Raw genomic sequence first — 25232 nt, 5'->3', positions numbered from 1 at the left:
ATTGCCGAAAAACCAATTTTGTCCAAAAAAGTAGAATAAATCTTAAACTCGGAGCTGAAGTACATGTTAAGAAGAAAATTCCGCAAAAGAAGAGTTAAGACAAATCCTCAGAACTTCAGCAGTTCAGTTATTCCTAAACAACCAAACCAAGGTTGCAACCAAAGTGAACAACAGGTGAAAGAAGGGATTCTCCAATAAGCATCGCTCATGCAACCTTTGCCATGTGCCGGATCAAGTCAACAACACGGTTACTGCAATACAGCAGAATTGTTAATATTGCAGTTGCTAAAGTGAATGAAAAATTACATTTCTAAGTATACATAATTTCTTACCTGTAACCCCATTCATTGTCATACCAAGAGACAACCTTCACAAAGTTGCCATTTAGTGCAATTCCAGCCTTGGCATCGAAGATGCTAGACCTGTCAAAACCAATGAAATTTTGGTTCGTTATTTGTTTGAGCTGAACAATTTTCCATTGGCAGGAACAAGAAATGTCGGGTAAAGATATAGATGGCTAGATATCTGGGGAACAGGATTCCATTAAACCAAATAACTACAATGTATAAACAACTATCAACTAAACAATACCCTGCGAAACATTCACAGAAATCTCACCTGCAATCACCGACAAAGTCAGTTGACACTACATCATCTTCTGTGTATCCCAAGATTCCCTTCATGTTAGTCTCAGACTCCTCCCTGCATAACAGCAAGTAATGAGAATATTCAAGACATGTAATTGAACTGAGGCCTCAAATAGACAGACAAAACAAAAATTACTTACTTGATAGCAGCTTTAATTTCATCATATGTGGCAGCCTTTTCAAGCCTTGCAGTTAGGTCGACCACTGAAACATCAACAGTAGGAACACGGAAAGCCATCCCTGTAAGCTTTCCATTTAGAGAGGGAAGAACTTTCCCAACAGCCTGCAATCATTACAACTGCATTAATTAAGAAAGCCCACTAGAGTATAACAAACAGTCAATTATGTGAATTAGAATTATAGGATACACCAGTACATGCAATTGTGACTTGGAAGTGCTCAAGTGAGGAATTTTACGACAAAGACAATAACAAAAATAATAATAATAATAATAATAATAGTCGCGAGTATGCTGCTAAACAAGTTGGAAATATGCATCCAAGTGTGTGCAAACTCTCACAACTATACAAAATATGCTCTCAACTGATTAAATGAATCCCACCTGACTTGATCAGGAGAGATACTCTATCCGTTCCCAGATTATAAAAGCAAACTGATATTTCATTGTGTAGCTTAGTCTACTGGAACAAATTATTTGCATTCTTATCTTCAAAGTTAGTACTTAAAAAGGCCAAAGAAGGAATTCGAGCTAAAAGACACACAAGTAAAAAGCAATCAAGATGGAAGCTGAACCCAAGGTTGTAGTAATATAGATTGCATTTTAAAGTCACCTTAGCAGCTCCAGTGCTACTGGGAATGATGTTGAATGAAGCAGCTCTTCCACCTCTCCAGTCCTTCATCGATGGACCATCAACAGTCTTCTGTGTTGCTGAAAGACACAGATTAAACATTAACCACTACATCAAACCCATGTTTAAAAAAGAAAAGTCACTAACAAGTAAACTTACCAGTAATGGAGTGGACAGTGGTCATCAGCCCCTCAACAATACCAAACCTGTCATTGAGGACCTGTAACATTAGAAAGCATCATAATTAGTTCATGATGTACTTATTGCATCTAAGTGGCCTGAAAAATTGAGTTGCAATACAGACCTTAGCCAATGGTGCTAGACAGTTGGTAGTGCAACTAGCATTAGAAACAATGTTAATGTCGGGCTTATATTCCTTCTCATTTACACCAACAACAAACATAGGGGCATCCTTGCTTGGGGCAGAAATTACTACCTTCTTTGCACCTCCCTAAGAATCAGATAGGAGGACAAAAATCATTCAATTACTCAATGACCCTAGCAATTTCCCAGATACTTGCTGTGTTAGTCAATGCAGCCATTATGGATTGGCAACAACTTCAGAGAAAAGGAATAGTTCAGTGCTAAACCTTCAAGTGGGCAGCAGCCTTGTCCTTGTCGGTAAAAACACCAGTGGACTCCACTACATAGTCAGCTCCAGCCTCAGCCCATGGGATCTCCTCTGGGTTCCTACTCATTAGAAGCAGACATAAGTATCAATAAATATATGATTAATTGCACCTCAAGCTGATAAGAGAGGAAAGTACCTGACGCCAAAGACAGTCACTGGCTTGTCACCAAAGAGAAGGGTCTTTGAATCCTTAACCTTAAGTTCATGCTTTTTCCATTGACCATGAACACTGTCGTATTTGAACATATAGGTCTGCACAAGACAGGATAAGAACCATGATAGAGATAAAAATAAGATCACTGGAATTTCATCCTAGCAATCCTTGCAAAAGAATAATGTTCTGTGAAAGGTTGCGTCCAATTTAAGAAATTTAGCTCTAGTGATAAACTCTATTGAACATACATAACTCCTCTAGAACAATGGTTGTATGAAACCTCAAAAACTTTGAAGACACTGAATGGACAGAAAGAAAATATTGCAAACCAGCAATACTGGAGCATATAAAGTATGATAGACACAAAGATAGTGTACCTTGTTTATAAACTGTGCTTCAACCTAAACTATGCTGAAGCTGGCAGCGCATACTTACTAAGACACAGTAAACACGAAAACAAACAAAATCTACACGCACTGACAAAAATCATTTCGAGCCAAATCAATCAAGTAAAGATCAAAGAGATCCAAAACAGAATGCGGAGATCCGTTTCTTAAGAGAAAAGGTCAGACAAAAATTAAGTTAATCTCAAACGTAACAATAAACAACACAGGGATCTTATAAGCAACATTAACGCATGAATCCTGTTAAACTGGAAAGGAACAAAACATTGAGAAGAAAAAAATACCATGTAATCGGTGGAAATAAATGGATCATTGACAGCAACAAGTTCGACATCATCACTCTGTAGAGCAACTCTCGCCACCAAACGTCCGATCCTTCCGAATCCTACACGAGCACAAAATATTGAAGCATTGAGAAATCATAAACCAGCATGTTTCCTCGTAACTTTGCCAGGGAAAATCTCAAGATCTAAATGAACATCACAGAGAAGAAACAGTGAAACTAGATGATCCGTAAATTCACAAGAATTCATATTATCACATTATGCAGACCTAGCTCCAACGCAGCCTCAACACACAAGATCATAAACCAAAACACACACACACACACACACAAAAAGAAGGCGGGTTAGATCTACGTAGAAATGATGCAGAAAGAACATATACCGTTAATTCCGATCTTGATTTTGGCCATTATGAATGAGAGATCTGGAGAAATATGAGAGAGTAGAGAGGTGAGAGGGAGCTAGTGTAGTAGGAATAGAGAAAACGTTGTGGTAAGTGGGAGAGTGTTGGGCGGGCGGGTATTTATATTTGAAAATGATTAATGGGAAATGATGAGAGCGTTACGGCACACAAGCAAGAGGCGGAATTGTCGAGGCCGTTTTTCTTGGGACAACTATAGATCCACGCACGTGACTCTGACGACCCTGAATACTATTTTACTTTTCAAATCCTAAATTTATGGTCATTTTTTAAATTAAATAAATATCAATAATGATAATGGTATTTTATGAATCTAAAAGAAAAAATATCAAATCACTTAGTATTTGTTTGGGAAATTTGGATTATCATTTATTAATTTGTAAAGTATTTTATATTATAAATAAATAACACGAGACGTTAATTGCCAAATCCAATAAAACAGAACCTCGAGCTCCATAAGAAAAAAACTCCAAATTTAAATTATAAAAATAGGTTTGAGCGTTAGGCGAGAAACTAGAGGTTGGTTTGCATGTGAACGGCGGACCTGTCTACGACATCAGAGCATAACACTGTCATTCTTTTCTTGTATGCATCTATAGTAGTTACAATAATTGATGGACCACATTCTTACCAACCATGATATGACGTTATGATTTCAAGTACGGTATCTTGCAATCCTTTGCAAAAAGCAAGAAATGTGATGCAATAATGAAACCAACAAGCTCCATTCCATTTCCATGCCTCAATTTATTCAGTGACCCCAAATAGGTGTACACCAAACAAAAATTATATCCTGCAATTATTTAGAATGGGGTCATTCTATTAATTCCATGAGAATAACCTAAGAAAACTTCCTTTTATTAATTTTAGACAACCCTTTCTCCATTAACTCAAACAAAATGAAGAACGTATATGACGAAGAGAAACTTAAAAATGAAATAAATTATCAGGCTACATCAGTTAGGAACAAACGCCTAGGATCAATCCTCCATTCTTGATACCTCCAGTTGTGACAATAGTTTCTCTATGATCGCCTTCAATGCAGGGGCACTCACCCGGCATTTACTATCATCAAAACAGGATCTTCCTTCTTCAGCTGCTTTACACAGCTGAGGGTCCAACGGGATCTTCCCAAGGAAGGGAACTCCCATATCCTTGCACATTTTAGCACCACCACCAGCACTACTATCAAAAACTTCACTAACAGCAACCAAATTAAGCATTTCTGGAGCCTTCTCCTTCATGTACTCAATAACCCACTGTGTCATGTCTTTTTGTTCACCAGTCTCGGTCACACTCATGAATCTGAAATCAGACAACGGTTGGCACAAACCACTCATATTTTCAACTACACCCAGAACCTGTAATCCAACCTTCTTACAGAAACTAACTTCTTTCCTTACATCTATGAGGGACACCTGCTGGGGTGTAGTAACGATAATGGCACCATCTATTCCAGTTGCCTGGAGGAACTGAACAATTGAAATATGCTCATCTGAGGTTCCAGGTGGCGCATCAACCACAAGAAAATCAAGCTCTCCCCAATACACATCCTTCAGAAATTGCTTGATGATTCCATTCTTCCGAGGTCCTCGCCATATGACAGCCTCGTCAGGATGGGGGAGCATGAATCCAATTGACATCACTCCAAGGTTTGACTCAACATACACAGGAGACCAACCAAGGTTGCTTTGATGAATCTCTTGACCTTCCAGACCGAGCATCTTTGGGATACTTGGACCACAAATATCAATATCAAGGAGACCCACCTGGAAATCCATAGCTGCCAGGGCAAAAGAAAGTTGGGCTGAGAACGTACTCTTGCCAACACCGCCCTTGCCAGACAAGACCAGTATCTTGTGTTTCACTGTTGCCATTCTTTCAACAATGGAGACCAAATCTGGAATAAACAAACCAACCCTAGTGAAATTGAAGCTAATCATCAAGCATAATTGCACATTTTGGCAACCCAAACTAAACACTGAGCAGATAGAAGTATACAAATGGTCAGTTAAGATTTTTTTTTTTTCTGGGCAATAGAGGCATTCCATGATTTCTCAATATCAGAGATGTAAGTCAAACATGTCACCCAGCAAATAAATACCACATATTGAATAGATTCACATTGCCACCTAAAATACTCAAGTTGAATACCTGTTCCCCAGTAGATATCAAATATTTAACTGACCAACATGACACTGCGTCTATGCATATAATTCAAGCAAGCACATCACAACTTTCAATAACACTGCTTATTATCTTTTATTAATTATGAGACCAGTCAACAGAACCAAAGTATAATAGTTAACTAAAAACATATCAAATTCGAACATTAAAAAGTAGGGGTGAAAATCCAACCCATCCCAATAACAAATTAATCCAGCTCGCTCTGGAATTTATTGATGTTGAAACTGTATTAGAGTTGGTTTTTATTGCTAAAACATGACAAACTCATGCAATCTCTAATGCGCAAAAAACAAGTTCAAGGGTAGGCCAGATAAGATTCCATATTCTTCATCTAAGTTATCCATTTAAGCATGAGGCGAACTTGAAAAATTATCAATCCAGATTGTATTAGCCTGGTTTGTCATATCAATGAACTGAACTTAAACAATTGATCTCCAATAACTTGATCCAATTCTATCTATATACAGAAAATGACTGAACGCCTATTAAGAAACTATTTGCAACAAAACGGGTAAAATCGAAAAAAAAAAATGGACCTGGATCGGGTCCTTTCGGAGCAGTAGCACAAGCCTGCTGATTAGGACATCCTTCACAAGCATCAGATTTTCCAGCTGATTCGGACTGAGGCCCCGGGCAATCTGAAGTAAAAGGCAACAATTTCAACTAAGAGAAACCTCGAATTAAGCTCATGTTAATTATGCTAAAAAAATTGAAAATTTAAATATCTAAATAATATACACACGTTCATTGGCGTTCTCGGGGATTTCATAGCCATCGTTTCCCATTCCTGTACGATTCCCAAGCTGTGGACTGAGAATTCTACGACTGGTTACAACGCAACGATTGATTTATCCGAGAACGAAATCGATAAAAGACGAGGGAAATTTCAACTCTGAAACCCTAAAGAGAATTATAGGTTCGTCTAGAGTAAGAAATTCATTCAACGCACGACGCAAGCCTAAAGTCGCCATATCCTGGGCGCAAAGTCGGTGCTTCGATTATGAGGGTAAGTCGGCGTTCTTGGATTGGGCCTCAGACAGTATGATCTGGGCCAGTTCAGTGGTATGGCCCTGACCTTCAAAGCCCATAACTATTCAGGCCCGTTATCCTACTTAGCCCAAAGATCGTATTAATTAATATTAATTATCTTGCTTTAATATGAAAACAAAAGTTTGTATTTAATTAACAACATATTTGATAGCTTAATTCAATGAAGTACAAGAAATTGATCATTTTACTAATTACTCACAAGAAAAATATCCACTGAAAAAATGATAAGCACATTTAACATGTTACGATATCAACCACGAAACGAAAGTAAGACATAGTAAATGCTTCGTTGCCTCAAGAATGAAGCTCCCAATTCTTACAGAGTACTGAAAATTACGAAATGACTGCTTATATTGTCTCAAGTACCACAACGCAGCTTAGTGAAATCTGAGCATTCAAGGTTACACCAATCAACAGACATTCCCAGGACCACCACTCTCCAGAGCTGCTGTCTCAAGTTTCCATCCCAACTTGGCCAACACAAGCAAGCATCAGCGCTGTCCAATGGGCATAGGATATCTTGGCCAACGCAAACAAGCATCACCGCCGTCCAGTGAGCATGTGATATTCTTTACCGTCTCATCAAGGAATTACCAAACAATGCTGGACTGTTACTTGTTGGTACCTTGTTGTCGGAACAGACATATCGTATCGTCAGAACTCTGTGTTTCCTCTGGCAGCATATGTAAGTTCACAAAGAACTTTAAACAGCATTATAAGCCTCTCCTACATCATTTGTCAGCCAAACTGTCGTCCCCTTTCCACAATATTTTTCATGGAATGCCCATGTTGACAGAAGAGGGGTTAGAATATCTCTGAGATTTCACATTTCAACATTTAAGGGACTCCATGTTCTTGAGCTGAAAGTCTTGCCACCTTAACCCACTCAGATGGTTTTAAGCACCAAATCTTCAATGAAAATGTCAGATCTCACAGCCTCATGGTACACTCATCCTTTCTGTAATGGATTTGGTACGCGCATATAGTCCTATGATTTCGCCCCATTACTCCACAAGCGTTCAAAGACATTACTCAAGTCAGGTGCTCAGCCATATAGGACGACGTGGTAACTTGACTTTTGGCGCAAGCAAGTGTGCAATGGTGATAAGGTCACCCTATCCTGGTAGTTCAAGAGCTGTGCCAAACAGTCCAAACAAAGTAAATCCAAACAGAATGTCTCTTCATATGCTTTATTATCCAAGCAGCATCCACAGCTTATACAACGAGCAATGCAAAAGATGCAAGCTCTGCATGCATTTACAGAATGGATCTTCGCTTGACAACTCTCAGCCGGGCAATCATAAACTGATCTCGCATGCTGGCATCTCGGGCATGTTTCAACGTCAATAACACGTTCATCGTCAAGAGAGAGATATAACTGTCCCGCACGATAGAACCTTGGTTTATAATTGCTGGGCTTTTTGTCCTCATCTGCCCCTAATAAAAGCTTAAAGTCTTTGAGGTGCTGGTTCGTTAAACCAAAAAGCTCACATATTCTTAGGAGCTTTATACCAGGCAAGGCAACAGAATTAAAGACCTTTAAATCGTGCAGAACATCTTCAATGCTGAGCCTGGTGCATCCTGGCACACTTAACTGCAGATACACAAGTGGGAGAATATGTAAGGTCACATAGATTAAGAATAAAAGCTGATTGACAAAGGAGTGGCCAGGAAAGAACATAATATGTTCAAAAAGTTTGTGTAAGAAAGTAACAAAAAATAACACTATTTGAGCAAGCTACAAGTTCCCAAAAGTAATGGAGAGTATTCCAGGAAGAAAATAATAAAAGTTCACCTGATTTAATTATCAATATTCTTTACTTATATAGGGTCATAGACATTCTAGGAATAGCCAAGAGCATGGAAAAGAGGATAACAATTGATTCTTACAGCTATTATTTCTATTTGTTTCAGCATTATGGGGATATATAAGTCAACACAATTAACACTGTGACTTACTAAAATGGGATAATTGGTATCTCAGAACCAAATGAACTATGCATTAAGTCAAAAGATTGCTATTCCAACCCTTTGATGCTTCTAGAGGAACTGCGCAAAAGCAATCACAGAAATAGCTTATTCATTGAACTCATTGTACCATAATCCCATAAGTATTGGTTACTTCAAATATTGTCACTCCTTGACACCAGCCAAGAGATGTGTTCTTCAACAACTCGTCCCCCCTCCCCCGCCCCTCCATCCACCCAACCAACAAAAGGTTACTGTAGAATACAGTTACATTAAGGAAGGAGGTTATACAAAATAAAAAATAATTATACATCACCAAGTACAGTATCTACAGATTACATATCACCTTGTCATAGTACTATGCAAACCAATATAACAAGGTAAAAAACTATAGAAGGTATATACAGTCATAAAAAACTTAATGATATATTAGATAGAAGATGAAAGAAGAATAAACGAGCAAAACAAAAAGCCCATCGAAAATAAACTGACCTTTGTCATTCCTGGGTTGCTTTGGAGCACACGCTTCAGACCAGCATTGGTGATTTTGAAGCACTTCACAAGGTTCAAGCTGGCAAGGGTACCTTGAGCCCTGTTAGTTAACCGCAGAAGATCATCATCAGTGATCTTATCATTCAAGGGAAGATCAATGTGAATATTTCTCCAAAGAAGTGGGTCATTCTGTACAGCATCACGCAGTGGTTTGCAAACCCTTTCAACAGAAAGAAGGTCCATAACACCAAGATAACCAAGAGCAAAAAATAAAGCATCTGCTGGAGCACCTCCGTCAGCAACACTAGCTTCGTTCACATGCTCATTCTGATATTTCTCACAACCAAAGAACATTAACCCTTCCATGTCACTACCCGACATATTACGGTCATCATATGACCCATCCTGCGGGTATGACTCTATACCAGAACCAACCACCTCGTTCTTTCCCTCCTCTTGTTCATACTCCATAGAGCTAGTCCAAACAAAGTTCAGTTCGGCAAAGAATTTGTTGTCATCAGTATTTTTATCTTCAGAAGCTTCATCAGTTTCTAACCCACAAGCTTTCAAACCAAAATCCTCAATCCAACCAGTAATGGCCGCAACAGTAGCCTCTATATTGAAATCCATACCAAAAGGATCTGTAGGCAAACTTATATTGAAATCCATGCCACACGGATCATTGGGCAAACCTATATTGATCTCCATCCCAAAAGGATCATTAGGCAACAAATCAGCAATATCTTCATAACCCTCATGAGATTCAGAATCATCAAAGTCCACCAACTCTTCAGTTTCTGCACCCGGCCATCCCTCCATGAAATAACCATCATCAGACCTTACACCGCCGCACACATTCTCTTCTTGATTTAACACCATAGCTTGTCCAGCTATGTTAATCAAGGCTCCCAATTACCAAATAAAAACACCAGATATTTAAAGGCCTTCACTTTTTTATCCCGAAAAACAGAATCAGACGCACCCAAGAAATATCAAATCTTGCTAACTCCTCTACGCACGTACAAATCCGAATAGAAGATTAACCCATTAAAATAGGAAAAATATGCATATGGGTTTGATGAAGAACACACCTTCAGATGGGGCAATATCAAGAAAGAGCCTTCCTGTGAGTAGAAAACCCCAAACAAAACATACAATACCAATGCCAAACAATATCAACAATCACAAAGCAAAGGACAAATATATATATATATATATGAAAGCAATGTGAAGATGAAATCCACAAATCAGATGGAGGAGGTGGCGATTATATTCGGTGCGAGAATCTAATCCCAACAGTAATCAAACCTTTGACCCATCAAAGATTACACAGAAGAGAGTATATCATGTGTAGGCATTGTAGACATACTATGCAGAGGAAAGCAGAAAGAAACCACACGTAGAATTCTCATTATACGTATATATCTCTCTATATATACAGAGTTGTATGGAAGGAACAAGAAAAGCCTAATAAGGGAAGGAGATGTAAGTAACAGAGAGGAAATCGGTATAATATTTTAGAGAGAGAGACGCGTGGTGGGAAATCGAGTTCTGGATTTTCTTTTTCTTTTTTTTTTTTTTTTTGACTCGTATTTATTTCCTTGTGGCGTCCTTAATTTCTACAAAACCCTAATTGCATGAGCACAATGAGAAAAAGTCCAATGGCAAAAAAAACCCCCCAAAGGAAGGATCCAATGCCAATAAAACTACAATCACTTTTATTTCTATGCTTCTTAAATAAAGTTTTCCATCAATAATAATATTTCATTATTTATTTTAATGCTTATTATTATTATTAATCAATGCCCGATTAGAACTGACAGCAAAACAATTATAAAATCGTATTAGGAATTGGACAACTACTATTATAAGAATAAGTACATACAAAGTTCTTGGCTATATATTACACCGCCCTCTCATAAGGTTTGGTGCAATTATACGTAATTCTCATGTGGTTTGAAAATTATCTCTAGGACCTGTGACGTTTGTTTTTGTCTAATAATTAGATCTCTATATTAGTCAAAATATACTAAATTTGTTGATATTAACAAAAAATTTGAATGAAAATTTCATAGGTCAAATAAATATTTTCTTACCAAACTACCATTATAAGGGTTAAGATATATCTCCTCACATGCATTAGTATATAAAGATGTGTAATGGTAATTTTGTTAGAAAAAAAATATATTCAACCTGCAATATGTCAGTAATAAGTCAGTTGGGGTAAACATAAAGTTTCATCCATTTTTTTTGTCATATCAACAAATTCAGTGAATTTTGACTAACATGGCGATATATTTTTTAGACGGAAGCAAATGTCGAGAATACTAGATGTAATTTTCTCAACCACATGAAACCTACGTATAATGATACCAAATTGCAGAGGGTAGTGGTGAATTATCCCAAATTCTTATGACTTATCAATTGAATATGTTTGACAATTTATAAGAGGCAACAAAGCGTTTACTAATTTTTTAAAATATATATATCTTATAATGTCTATAAATAAAATGTTATGAGCTTATAACATCTTTTTTCTTTAAAAAAGAAAAAAGAAAAAAGGGAGAGAATTGGCAACTTATTTCTAAAATCTTAACAATTTTCAAATTAATTACAAATTTATCATTACAGCATAATATTAGTTTTTTTAAAACAAAGTCTAACATTTTATAAAATATATGAATTTATAACTTTTTTTAAAATTAATTTGGCCAAATATTTTGGGAATCTCAAATGTCTCAATTCACTGTATAACTTTATTTTTAACTTTAAAAACATATATTAAGGTAAATTTGTTTTTTTTTTTAATGAAAACGGCATCAAAATATGGTGGGTATATATAAAGCCATAATTTTTTTTTAAGAAAAAAATCACATTACATAATAAAAAGAAAATTAGATCACCCGAAATGGACATCGAAGCCACGCCTAAAGCATATGTTTGGTTTTATATATGTTTGGTGGGTGTAAATTCATTTATTTTCTTTTTTGTAATTCGGCTCAATAAAAGAATAATAAATACTTTAATGGGGGCAGAGATGGTAGGGACAAAGTTACTAGCAAATATTATATATTTTAATTTGCAGCTGATAAGGGAAGTTACATAATCACCGAAATATCCCTGTATTTTTCATCACCTTTTTATGTATGCTATGACTGCGCGCGTGGGACCCAGTATGCAGGTGCAGTAGTGGCGACAGCAGACTTTTATAGGAGGTGACGTGGCTCGCTCTTATTAGGGCCACGTGTCGCATAAATAGCGGGTACCGTACAACTATAAATAGCTTCATTTATGATTATTCAAACACGTTTTCACCACTTCATTTTACCGCCATATTTGTGATCTCACTCGATCTCATTACTATATTTTCGACCCCACTTTTCTAACTTAAGCATCGGAGGGCCGTCGTCGAGGGCTACTCGGCTAGTCTCACGTTTGCTTTGTTCTCAGGATCCACTACAGGTAGTTCGAAATAGGGATTTAGCAATCCGAACCAGCGATCCAACCCAACAATCTGACCTAGATATCCTGATTTCGCGCGGCCTAGATCAGTAGCCATACTTTATTTTTATTACCTCTTGCAATTATTTTTCTTGTTTTGAGAGCTTCTAAATCCAACCCCTCAAACTCTCATCAATGAATTGGATTAGTAGACTTATATTGATTCGGTTAAGGATCCAAATAATCTAGAGGGTAATTTAAATCCCAAATGTTTGAAAATTTGAAAAAATAAATAAATTATTATGTTGTTCGAATGATCCTTGATAAAAAAAATTCGATTTTCACTCAGTTTGTGAGTTTGGAAAAACAGTAAAGAATGTTGGAGGAAAAATAATAATAATGTACTGTAAACTAAAATAGTTGTGGGGCATTTATAGGGACAAATATACGTATTTGTACATGTCCACATTGCATGATTTTAAACTTTAAAGTAAAAGACTTGGTTGGTTCAGGTGTAACCTAACACGAGTCGAAAACACACGAATTTTAGTTCCTGTAAAAATATTTCGACATTATGAAAAGGTTATTTTGATTCTTTCAGTGTGCTGGTTAATATATTCCTATAAAATATTTTTCCCAAGTGGATATACTACTTTCTTGGTTCTTTATAGTTCTTCCATACACTGATCCATGAATTATTGACCAGTAATTTAAGCTGCTATCCCAGATTTGGACAATATAATTCATATTTAAGAAAAAGTGGACCTCTCTAAATGGTGCATTCTGAGGCTGACAACTACATAATATCCTAATATTATGTCATTTTTGTGGTTCAATTTCCTCACCTAACCAAATTAGTAAAGTGAATTAGAAATTATTTTTTTATATAAAAACAACAATTATATCATTATATTATCTTTTTCTTAATTTACCTGACGAAGCCTCGTCGTACTATATTGTTAATCCCTTGATTTAAAAAAAAAAAAAAAAGAAAATATGTCATCGAACAATGAAAGATATTTTTTCAATGACTATCGTACTAACAATGATAATCAAATAATAAGCTGATATAAAATGAGAAAAGTGTACATACTTTAAGTGGGAGTCAAATTCATCGTATTAGTTAATTTTTTGTCTGATAATTATTGTTTCTTAATCACTGACATATTATTGCTTCAAATTTTTTATATGAAATTTAAATTTAAGTATAACAACATGTTCGAGTCCTACGGAAGTGTGGGGCTGTAGGTGTATTACGTTGAATTTATTAGTTAATTACCGATAACTATAACAAGTATTTATAAAGCATTGATATCAAATAAATTATATCTAATCAATACCTATTATTGAAGTAGAAAAACGACTATTATTATAATAAAATAACATCCCACGTGTTATTAAAATTCAAACTCATAATTTTATAATCATAGGAGGACAGCTTCGTCAATTTAACTAGAAAAAGTATAGTATAATTGTAAGGGGGTAAGGTAAGGTAAATGTGGTAGGGTGGAAGAAGTAGCTTGCCCGAAATATTGTACAGTTATTAGTGACAAAAGAGTAGTAAGCAATTTACTTGAGTGGATCGAAAGGAATAATGAGCTTGTAAGAAAAGAGAAGAATACCAACACGTCTCTCCTTCATTAATAATGCGACTTTGTCACATCATAGTTGCTTTCAACTACCCTTCTTCCCACTGCGTATCCTTAAAGCTCTTTCCTCAATAATCCGCATAATTAATAAAAATAAAGGAAAAATGTTCTTTCCTCAGTCAATGGATTTCTATATGCCCCCCTCACATTTTTTCTCTTTTAAAAAATGAAAATAAATGCAGTATCAAGGTATATAATTATTTCTATATTTGTAGAGGAAAAGGGAACTTTAAAGGGTAGGTAGATATTCTTTTAAGTGTGTCAGTTAAGGAATCATTCTACAGAAACAAAATTACCGAAAAAAACATGGTAAATCTCATCCAAGCAAGCAGTATCAGACTATTCTTCCTTAATTTGAGGCAACCTTCAAACTTTCGGTTGCTTTAGTTATTCTGTTGTGTAGTCAAAGGTATTTGATTCTCTATGTTGTTGGAATTATTTACTGGACAGTTATTTCAAATCTCAGGGCATATTTCAGTAGAATTGTTAGTTAAGGATTCTTCTCTTTCCTGAGATGCAACTGATGATAACATGTAATATCTCTACTTCAGAATTTGGACATGAGATCTTCCAAAGATGTGTGAAGCGAAGCAAGCATCAATCAGACTTCCATTTTTATTACCTTTTGGAACACCATGTATTATTACATAAGGGCATTGATACACCGACCCGTTACATATTTCTCAATCTCGGTCTCAGACATGAATGGCGAAATGTTTATAGTAACAACAGGGAATTAAAAAGGCAGGGGTTGGTGTGTCTCTTTCAGAAACTTAGTTACAAGGTTGGGGGGATCCATATGTACCCGTGTGTTTGGACATAACCTGCGCGTTCTAACAGTTCGTCTGCTTCCACAGGGCCTCTGCTGCCCGGCTTGTAAGGAAGTGACTTGAACTCTCCCTGATCTATTCGGTGCAGAAGGGGAGTGAAGATCTCCCAGGCTGCCTGCAAGATCCACAAGTACAGGAATCCTTAATATAGTTGATCAGCTGGAGAATTTTCCGTTAGATATGAGCTATGAGAAACTAGTTTAGTTTACCTTCAGTTCGTCTCTGCGGACAAAATGCTGCTGATCACCTTTAATTCTGTAAACAAGAAAATCCATCTAGTTATTGTTATCAACGGAAAATGGGTTATCCAGATTATTCCCAGAATACATCGTCTTTATCCAATGTGGATGGAGATGGTTTATTTCCATTAATACATGCACTGCTGATAACATTATGACCCATGTAGAGTTTACAGAGAAATCATGTGTTTATAAGATAGGAAAATCATACGTGTCAAGAATCAGCCGTTCATAAGCCTCAGGAATGACAACCCCTTGGTAGCGTTGCCTGTATGACAAGTCTAGTTCACTCTGAACAACTGACATTTCCAATCCAGGCTGTTTGACCTGCATGCGAGGATTGAAAATAATTATGACCTCTAGGACACCACGACAACCAAAATCAAGTCATGACAGAATATCTAGGAGTTCCAGGACAACGAAACACTTACTGTTAGCTTCATGTATATGGCCTCTGAAGGTTGCAGTCGAATCACAAATTCATTCCTTCCTTGCTTTTGACCTGCATAACCCAACTCTCACTAAAGAATGGTCCTGCTGATAAAACTGATAAATTAACAGTAAAAAATCTAAACATGTCATTATCTACGTCGAGAAGATTGTCAACATGAAAACTCACTGCAGAACTAGCCCATAGTTCCTCCGGCTGCCATAGTCTAAAGACCAATTTGGCAATCTTTTAGCTAAACAGTGAACATCTCAAAACTCATTACCTTCTTCCTCACAGAAGTCTATGACAATCACTAACCCAAGATCCACAATCCTAAAGAAATAAACAAACTGTTCATTTCCTTTGAGAGGCATGCATATTCATTTCAAGTATTCATCTCAACTATATTTTGATCTTCAGGAATCTGGAGAAGCATTAAGTTCTTAATTGTAATAATGTGTTGTTAAGCTTGAAAAGGGCCTAAAACCAAAAGGAATTGCCACATTTACTGCAATCATCTGCAAGCCCTGCTAAAATATTGTTTCTTTCACAGTACCCTTAAATTTTCAACTTAATCTGTACCCAAACTTGCAACATAAGAGCCACTTAATGCAGAAAAAAGTGGAGGTCTACTTACAATATGAGTTCTGTACTTACATTTAAATATATCGCCAGGAACATCCTTGAATTGAACCCTGATTTCAGCTTTTCTCGAATTTAAAGCTTTTCCTGCCTTGAGTATAAAAGGCACACCTAAAGCAATTCATCATCGTTTTAGGAAATGCTAGATTAAATAGAACGTATCCTAACTTATGAAAAGTGTTCCTCTATTAAATTCAAGGCTTTCATCCCTTGACGGAGAAAAGTATAAATAAAGGTATAAATGACAGAGAAACTGTAATATCTTGTTTACCTTCCCATCTTTCATTGTGTATACGTAGAATTACTGTTGCAAAGGTTGGAGTGTTTGAGTCATTTGGAACTGTTGGATCATCCTTATAGCCTTGATATTGACCAAGCACCACCTCTTCGTCTTTTATAGGAACAACTGATTGAAGAACCTGAGAGTCCCAACAAACTCATTAGTGAAACTGGAAATAGTCTTATGCAGGACTCACGGAACCGAGTCACAAGAAATAACCATTCAAGAAAAAGAACTTAAATAAGAACATCCATCAGCAGAAAGGTATAAAAAATCTCCACACAACATTGACCAATCTAATCAAGCAAATGTTGAAAAGAAAAGTACTTGCAGATGAGCTTCCTGCAGGAGTGAAATTTCATATATACCTTCACTTTCTCATCTCGTATATGCTCAGGCTTCAGGGAGACGGGTTTCTCCATGGCGACAAGGCAAAGAACCTGCGAATTTTCATGAACTATCAACATATGCAGGAGATAGGCCAACTATGCTAATTTAAGGTGAATGTTAAATTGACTCTAAGTTTGGAATTTGGTCAGCAAGATCCACTCAACCAAATGTGTTTCAATGAGAATCAAAGTTATAAAATCAGGCAGATTTCAGTTCAATAACAAGAGATTAGATGTGACCTCGTGGAGGACATTTGAGTATGGTAATTCCAAATAGAAATAGTTAAGTTTCTGGATACGATTAAAAGATTCACCTGTAATAAGTGATTTTGGATAATATCACGGATAATCCTGCAGAGTAAACAAACACAAAATAAGTAACAGACACATTCCTCCAGTTGTAGGACAAGATTTAGTATCACAATAGAAGAACCCTGAAGTGTGTGCAGATCATACCCATATTGATCAAAATATCCACCACGACCTTCAGTCCCAAAATCTTCTCTAAACACAATCTGTGGGAAAGAGAAGTGAAAGATTTAATCATCATGTACGGAAAAAATACAAAACTACCTCATGATTAAGCAAGCAACTTACCTGCACATTAGCAATGTTATCACGATTCCAAAGAGGTAAAAAGAAGCGATTTGCAAAACGAAGCACCAACTGCAACGTTTGAAGACATGGAAATGAATGTTAGTGCTGGATGATAATAATTTGCCAATTAACTAGACTAAGATAGTAGCAGTTGACTCAGGCGTTGAGTATTACCAAGTTCTGCACCAATTCCTTTCCCAAATAATGATCAATACGGTAAATTTGTGGTTCATCAAACAATTCTCCTATCTGGGAGCTTAGTTCCTCAGCTGAAGCCAAATCCTTGCCAAAGGGCTTCTCAACAACAATACGAGTCCATCCACCAAGATCAGCTGAAAGAAATTATATCGAGTCATCAAGAAACTTGTACTTAATGCTGCATATGCATCACATGTGAAGAAACAATATGAATCATTCCAGGCCTGCATAATTGTCAGGATTCAAAAGAATAATGAATTTTAGACAGAATGAACACAACTAACTTCTCCGGAGGTGAAGGGGATTTCCAATTATCCTTTTTCCTAAATCATTGCAGTATGAAGCAAATCAAGTGCAGAAGACATCTAAGTTGTTAAGCAAAGTTTACAGAGTTTATATTATCTGAATCACTTGCAAAGGCTCAATATGCCCCAGTCTACAAATACAAGATTCATAGTCTTGCATTAGTATCCTTGTTTCTCTACTCTTTTGAACAATAACAAATAGCTACCATTCTCCGTATATCAAATTAAATGTCTTGCAACAGAATTTGACATATGGTTGATTAACACTTTGATACCATCAGTATCCTCCGGGCTTACATATAAAGGAGTGATGATAAAGATAGAGCTTAAGACAACCAGAGATCATTCTTGGAGAAAGGAAATGCACCATGAAAGAATGATGCAAAACTAGTTTGAAAGAGAATACATACATTTATTCATGCAATAACTCTTGATCATTTTGCAGACTTGTGGATATACTGATGGAGGAAGTGCAAGATAGAAAAGCCTCCGGGATGATCCTTCTGTACTGTTTTTTGATACTTCATGCTCAGATATTGCCTTATCTAATTCTTGAAACCCTTCCGGAGCATCATAAGAGCCACTCACATATATAATCTACATTATCAAGAAAAGGTTGCCAATAGTAAGCATACATCATCCTTTAAGGTTATGCATGATGAAACAGGCAACCAGCAATAACTAACCAACTGCAGAAAGTCTGAAACATCATTTGTCAATTCTTTCCCCTGGGGAAGAAACCTACAAAAGGTAATTACACAGCCAAGTGGAGCCAAAAAGTCACCAAACAAGCTAGCTGTAGATAGATCTAAAACCAGGAATAACATAAAGAAAATATGTTACAAAGAAGAATGTCGTGCACAATTTTATTAATAAAGACAAGGATGATTCTCCAGCATCTTCAGCTTTGGACTTTTCAAATACAAAGGCCAAGAAACAGAGGCAATAAAGTGCCTCTGACAAAAGTTTGTCGACAAAAAATTGTGCAGAAAATAACTTTCACCATCTACTCAAATGTAAGGATAAGGAAAATTACCCTCGAATTCGATCTCTCAATTCATCATTAGATAGCTTGGTCCTTGAATAGCCAAAAATGTGAACTTCATTCGATTGTAGAAATCCCTGAATATCGCAGTTGACCCCAAAACAGCAATAAGAGATAAATTTGCTTTCAAAAGACACTTCATGTCAGCTTCCAACAAAAAGAAAATGAGTTGAACTAAATACTACTACATTAGCAAATCCACAAGCTTGGTTGGGAATATCAACTTCTTTTGATCTAAAGAATAATATATAATGACAATCCACAAATTCGAGGCATGATTTTAGTTTAAGTCAATGAATTAACCATGTAGCAAACAATAAATTTAATGAGAACACTATAAAGCAGACCAAGATTGGGATTAACCTGCCGGTAAAGGTTAAAAAGTGCAGGAAAGGTCTTTTTTTTAGCGAGATCACCAGAAGCACCAAGAACAATGATGGAGAGGCACCCAGTTTCAGGCACATTCTCATTGTCTCTTGCAAAAGACTCATTCTTCGAGAAGGGTCTTTTCTCACAGTACCACTCACCGGACGCCGCCATTCTCCCTATCCACACAAGCTACGACAGATGCTTGATAAAATCTCCTGATCTGCAGCGTAAACAGCAAGTTGCTCATGTCAATAATCAAATCCTACTAAGTAATTGCTTCACAAGAGAATCAAACTACAAAGTTCTGATTACAACTAACTCAAAAACTTAAATTTCCTTCTAAGCTATGATTTACTACGATGCAAAAAGCCAACCAAATTTTTTGATCCAATAATCCGAACAAGAATCTGAAGCCGTGAAAATTTAACCCCAGAAAACAAAAAAGAATCATTGATCAACCAACTTAGGTGTATGCAGTTTCACCTAACAAAAACAGCAGAAGTTCTTCTTTTCCTCAGATTACAACCAAAGATCATGCGACAGAAGTTAAAGGAAGCAGAAGTGAATAAATATGTGACACCCACGAGAAGTAAAAGAGAGAGCAGCAACAAGCATCTTTCTTACGTTTGAATTTGGGTACGATATGATACGATCTTTTTGGCAGAACTGTAGAAATTGACTAGCGAGAGCGAGAGAGTTCTGTTGTGTTGGGTTGGTGAAGGAATTTTCAGATATTTTATTTTCAGCACTCCATGTGTAGACAGACGGTGGGGCTGGTTTCAAGCATGGAGCTTTCACCTACCACTTGTGTTTCTGACTATTGAGCCGTGGGGGGGTGGTAGGATCATCTCAGCCGCCGTCAAAATTCAACCGCCGGCAATAGCCGTTGTGTTATGGGTCCCATTCATTTCCTAACCATTTTCACCAAGTCATTTTGGTTAAAAGCAACAACATTTGAACCGAAATATTTGGATCTCACCCAAATCATTGAAATAGATTTAGAATATATTAATATTCAACAAATTTAATATAAATATTCCAATAAATTCAAAATAATTTATTATTAAAAATTAAGAATTTGTCATCTCAGAAATGTAGCTTAAAAATTGAATTTGTTTGAGAGTAAATATGATTTGTGTGGCCCTTCAACAATATAATTTATTCGGATTTAATTCGTGACCTTGTCAAATTTAGTCCTTTACATTTGAAAATTTCATCAAATTTGGTATTGATTGTTAGAAAGATTTGTTAAAGTAGAATATTCCCAATCATTTTGTTTTGAAGAGAAGGGCAAAATAAAATAATTGTAATAATAAACATATATTTTTTTATTAATTAATACCTCTCTTTTTGAATTCTTTTGGTAATACATAAGCAAAACTTGTATGTGTGATTGAATAAGATGAAATAATCTGAAAATTTTGAGATTGAGGTTCAATTTTGTTGTTTTTGCAACTTTTTTCTCCTAACATGCATATGTGTTTTAAAAAGGTTAGCTAAAAACTCTTTTTTATTTTAAAAATAGGCAAAAGATCCCTCTACTTTCTTAAACATACCTCAATTGTTCATTTCCGTTAAATCTAACTATCAGCATTAACTTTATAATAAAATAACTATCATACTCTTATTTAATATATATTATTTCTTATTTTAATGACAGTTGGAATTTTTTCAATCAAATAATAATCGTTAGATCTAATCAATTAATCTCAACCATTAGATTTAAAACAAATAAAATATTTGGACTCAACAAATTATTTAATTCATATTATAGAATAAATTATAACCATCTCCCCTGAGATTAGCATAATGACCAATATCTCAATGTTGTTTGAAAAATTACAACGTACATCTAACAACGAGCCATTTCCTTAAGTTTTCATTCAATATTTTGTAATAAACTAATTTAAATGCCCTGTTAAATTATAAATTATAATTTCATATATATTTTATAATTTTATAAATTGTTTTTACGAACTGATATTCCCTCTAAATTATTTATTTTACTTACCCTCAAATTTTTTTATATTTTTTCAAATACTATTTTATTTTTTTATTTAAAAATTCAATAAGAGTAAAATAGTATTGTTCACTTCACCGTCTAACGACTACATAATTATTTTTATTTGAGGGGGTATTTGTAATTTTTTAAACAACGATGAAGCATTTATCCTCCTCCCCACTTCTCCCCGCCTCCCTCCTCTCCCGCCAAAAAATAAGGTCAAAAATAGCTTAAAAAATGCTCCCAAGCGCACAAGGGACACATAATGCGCATCTTCCATTAATTACTAATAGAAGAAGTATTTTTTGTTGAGTTTCACAAAACACAAAAGGAATTTTATCCTATTTTGAAAGCACACTAGATTTCAGCTATTTCAAAACAAAACAAGAGGTAAAATGCATTTTAGCCACTTTTTTCACCATATTGAAACCAGACATGGCATGATAATAAATTGAAGTTGCTAGGCACTAAGACTGAAAACTTATGTTCAATAAATTTGTGCATCAAGATAAAGATGTCCGAGGCGATCACCTAACATTCAACCCATCTAAGCAGCCACTGATAAAAAAAGAAGTGTATAGTGACCATCCATCCTTTTATGATGGCATCTCCCTCAATAAACTATACTCAAGTCGCAAACCATAGGCACATAGTTTATAATTAAAATTTGAACTCTAGTGCTCTTTTATGTCAATAGCAAAGTCGAGATGGATTTGCAAATCCTTCTTTGACCCCATTTCTATACCAGAAAACGGAAGAAGAAATGGGGGGGGGGGGGGGGAGAGTTAAATATGTAATCAGTGTAAGATTGCAAGAAGTGGTTGACAAGTTGTGGATTACCATTAAACAACAGATATATTCACACTTCACAGTAAATTTTATGGTGACATTTTGTGTTTCAGCAAAGTAGATTATCAGCCGTGTTTGGAATGATCACCACAAACCTGAACATGGCAAAGTTACATGCTTTGCTCACCCGTCATAACAAGCCAAAGAACAACCACAGATACCAAAGACGAAGAGAGAAGAATTGCACTGGCGTTCACATTTTCAACCACTTTGGCTTGATCATCTTTTTCTCACTGGGCTTGTTCTCCGGAACAATGGATGGGCTGGATACCACGGGTTCTGGTGCAGGCTGGGACGCAGGCACTGCCTGTTCAGCCACAAACTCCAGACCTAGCAAAGACAGGACCTCCTCCTGAAGGAATGGACCAGCAAATTGAGCCCCATCATCACCTTAAGAGAGTCAAAATAAAGCATCATTGGTTAGAGTAGTGCTCAAAGGAAGACACTCATCATGGTTCTGCAAAAGAAATATCAAAAAATGTGAAGAAAAGGAGCTGATAACTTTATCTAAACTTTAAAATGTCGTTTACCAACACAAACTAGTAAGTAAAACACAAATTCCCATTGGCAAATGAAGTTTCCAAATTTCTTCACCAGATAAGAAACTCTTTACCCAAAAAATCGAGGTATCCGACAACCACTCATGGAAGTTTCTTGAAACTGGGTTATGGACTTGTTGTGGTCATGTCGGCGACAGGGAAGTAGGATTTGGAGGCAAGTATAGGAAAGACCTCCGCAGAAGAAATTATAATACCTTTTGGCACATTGTATGCAAAGTAAACGATTGCACCAGGAACAAAACCAGCAGAGTAAAAATCCTGGGACATATCCTTTATTTGCTTTTTTGGAGGTGTGGTATCTGAAATAGAAGCAAACTTTAAGATTAGTCTCTTCAGTTTAACGACTTGATTATCTTCTTCAGGAAAGAGAAAACGGGTTTGACCAAAGAAAGAAAAACAAGAAGTAATGTGTCCTTACATAGATAGAATGGCAATTCTGGGTGAGTAACCACTTTATTCAGAAGATCAACTAAGCTCTGAATTGTCTCAGATGGATGAAATGAGGCCTCCAGTGTATGATTATCAGGAAAACGTACTCTGATCACCGCCTGCTCAGCAAGAATGAAACATTTGAGTCACACTAATAAGTTATTAACTAGGACAGCCAGATGTATCCTTAAAATCAAAAGAAAATAACAGCCACTAAGGGACCACATTAACACCTTTGTCATCCTTGACCTACGAGCAGCCTCTTCTGCATCCCGGAGTTTTTTCGTCTTCAAATATTTATCTGCATTCGGTTCAGCAACACGAAAACATTAGAGTTTCAAATCCATTATCTATATCTACCTAGTTTCCTGTTCAGATTGAAGTTGCAATCTGGGATTGATTTCAGGATGATCACTAATCTAGAATTTAATCATCCATCTTAGAACTGACTCTGCATGCATCACCTTCCTTTTTAGTTGCCAAAATCCGGTAGTAGTCCTCAGCTGTAAACTCATAAAAGTCATCCGTCTCCTCTGGAAAAAAGTTTAAAGTCAGAACCATGAATGTGTCATTAGGTAACAATCGTGACTAGCCTAAACATAAGTCGAATGTACCAATGTCAGAAGCATTGCTCGGAGTAGCAGAAGCTGCAGATGTTTCGAACACTCGAATTTCACGTCCATATTTTTCTTTAGCAGCTGCAAGCCTTGCCTGGCACTCAAAGAAGAAAAAACTTAATTGCACATCACTAAGTTAAGCATCCATGAAGCTTCAAATCAAAATCTAGGACACAGTATACAATTATGTTGCTTGATTGCAAGAAGACACCATGTGATAAAAGTAAACTGCTCGACATATTTAAACATGTAAAATTTATCAAAACAGAAGTGTTAGAACATAATATAACTGGATTTTTAGAAAAATGCATGCACCTCTTGGTGATTCTAATATCAAAATATTAGTGGGTTACTGTTCCAAAGTATTATGTGTTTACCATTTCAGCGTAAAAACAAAATCCAACAATTGATGTTAGCATCTATTTTACTCCATCACCATCCAAAACCTATGGTCTTTGAGGAAAAGAATGACTCATTCAGGCGTTACAAGAAAGAGTGAAAAAGTTTATATTCAAACAGCTCAAAGATAAAAGATAGAGATAAACATGAAGATAATGTATCTAATGGTATGATCAAGACAACCATCAATTTTTTCCCAATTTTCTGAACACTGTCTTAACAAGTTGCATTATTTGGATATCTGCTAATTCTTGGCAGCATACACCTCTAAACCAATTTATTAAACTCCTTCCTCACTGATCATAAAGAAAAGTTACACTCAACTCCGACACTACCTACCAAGATCCGAAGCTATGTAACAAAAAACGTATTAAGCGGAGAAAAATTATCTTAACTCTTTATGATGAATCAAGTTCTTCACCTCATCATAAAACAAATTTCTTACAACTGACTTATAAAGACCGAACATATTAGCAAAACATGTATACGCAACCTATAAATTTGCAGCTAGCAATTCAAATTAGCGAATAAATTCAAGGAAAAAACTAACTCCCACGAGGTAGAAAACAAAGAAATTCGAGAACTATAAACCCCAAATCAAGAAACACCGAAATGCTTCAAAAATCAGAGAAAACCTACAAAACTTATACCTTAGCTGATTCGGAGTCCATTGGAGAAACAGCGGTGAACCTTCGGCGCTTCCAATCTGGTGTGGAATCAACTGTCATCACCGAACAAAGTAATCCCGAATCTGTTTTACTATTTATCCGAGTCTCCTCAACTTTTCTGATATATTCTCGAGAAGGGGCTATTGGCGTTGGGGTTTGAGTGCTGTTCTTGATCCGGGTTGGGTCGGGTCGGATCAGGCGCACCAGAACCCGCTGCTCATATTTTTAATAATTTTTATTAATATTT

The 25232-nt window shown here is 36.1% G+C and overlaps 5 protein-coding genes across 6 annotated transcripts; all 5 read right to left on the bottom strand.

The window, feature by feature from the left end:
- Positions 1 to 16: 16 nt before the first annotated feature.
- LOC105177390 (glyceraldehyde-3-phosphate dehydrogenase, cytosolic) lies at positions 17 to 3470 on the bottom strand. The gene is made up of 11 exons (XM_011100526.3): positions 3312 to 3470; positions 2930 to 3030; positions 2224 to 2339; positions 2047 to 2146; positions 1761 to 1907; positions 1616 to 1676; positions 1439 to 1536; positions 788 to 930; positions 619 to 702; positions 333 to 422; positions 17 to 251 (listed from the first exon to the last, which is right to left on the bottom strand). The coding sequence occupies exons 1-11, from the start codon at positions 3337 to 3339 to the stop codon at positions 206 to 208; spliced, it is 1014 nt and encodes a 337-aa protein (XP_011098828.1). The 5' UTR covers positions 3340 to 3470; the 3' UTR covers positions 17 to 205.
- A 717-nt stretch (positions 3471 to 4187) lies between these two features.
- LOC105177389 (cytosolic Fe-S cluster assembly factor NBP35) lies at positions 4188 to 6524 on the bottom strand. Its single transcript, XM_011100525.3, has 3 exons — positions 6280 to 6524; positions 6074 to 6175; positions 4188 to 5250 (listed from the first exon to the last, which is right to left on the bottom strand). The coding sequence occupies exons 1-3, from the start codon at positions 6320 to 6322 to the stop codon at positions 4331 to 4333; spliced, it is 1065 nt and encodes a 354-aa protein (XP_011098827.1). The 5' UTR covers positions 6323 to 6524; the 3' UTR covers positions 4188 to 4330.
- A 229-nt stretch (positions 6525 to 6753) lies between these two features.
- Positions 6754 to 10572, bottom strand: LOC105177386 (RNI-like superfamily protein). The gene is made up of 2 exons (XM_011100520.3): positions 9048 to 10572; positions 6754 to 8181 (listed from the first exon to the last, which is right to left on the bottom strand). Exons 1-2 carry the CDS (start codon positions 9924 to 9926, stop codon positions 7633 to 7635), a joined length of 1428 nt encoding a protein of 475 aa, XP_011098822.1. The 5' UTR covers positions 9927 to 10572; the 3' UTR covers positions 6754 to 7632.
- A 4158-nt stretch (positions 10573 to 14730) lies between these two features.
- On the bottom strand, positions 14731 to 20403 carry G6PD5 (glucose-6-phosphate dehydrogenase 5). 2 transcript variants are annotated; one of them, XM_011100522.3, is made up of 16 exons: positions 20086 to 20403; positions 19456 to 19681; positions 19084 to 19169; positions 18734 to 18788; positions 18458 to 18644; positions 17719 to 17876; positions 17545 to 17613; positions 17404 to 17462; positions 17262 to 17298; positions 16927 to 16998; positions 16550 to 16697; positions 16294 to 16389; positions 15638 to 15708; positions 15418 to 15533; positions 15177 to 15222; positions 14731 to 15082 (listed from the first exon to the last, which is right to left on the bottom strand). In XM_011100522.3, exons 2-16 carry the CDS (start codon positions 19630 to 19632, stop codon positions 14915 to 14917), a joined length of 1545 nt encoding a protein of 514 aa, XP_011098824.1. In that variant the 5' UTR covers positions 19633 to 19681; positions 20086 to 20403; the 3' UTR covers positions 14731 to 14914. The 2 variants fall into 2 exon arrangements, with proteins under 2 accessions (XP_011098824.1, XP_011098825.1); XM_011100523.3 differs by having other exon boundaries at positions 19945 to 20086.
- A 1881-nt stretch (positions 20404 to 22284) lies between these two features.
- On the bottom strand, positions 22285 to 25127 carry PUX1 (plant UBX domain-containing protein 1). Its single transcript, XM_088884755.1, has 7 exons — positions 24968 to 25127; positions 23916 to 24012; positions 23766 to 23834; positions 23535 to 23602; positions 23291 to 23420; positions 23067 to 23171; positions 22285 to 22702 (listed from the first exon to the last, which is right to left on the bottom strand). The coding sequence occupies exons 1-7, from the start codon at positions 25043 to 25045 to the stop codon at positions 22506 to 22508; spliced, it is 744 nt and encodes a 247-aa protein (XP_088740881.1). The 5' UTR covers positions 25046 to 25127; the 3' UTR covers positions 22285 to 22505.
- Between the last annotated feature and the right edge of the window lie 105 nt (positions 25128 to 25232).

The sequence above is a fragment of the Sesamum indicum genome, linkage group LG9, assembly GCF_026168435.1.
Source record: "Sesamum indicum cultivar Baizhima isolate 11 linkage group LG9, ASM2616843v1, whole genome shotgun sequence".
Lineage (NCBI taxonomy): Eukaryota > Viridiplantae > Streptophyta > Magnoliopsida > Lamiales > Pedaliaceae > Sesamum > Sesamum indicum.
The sequence above is the reverse complement of the archived record's forward strand: the minus strand, read 5'-3'. Positions and strand labels throughout refer to the sequence as shown.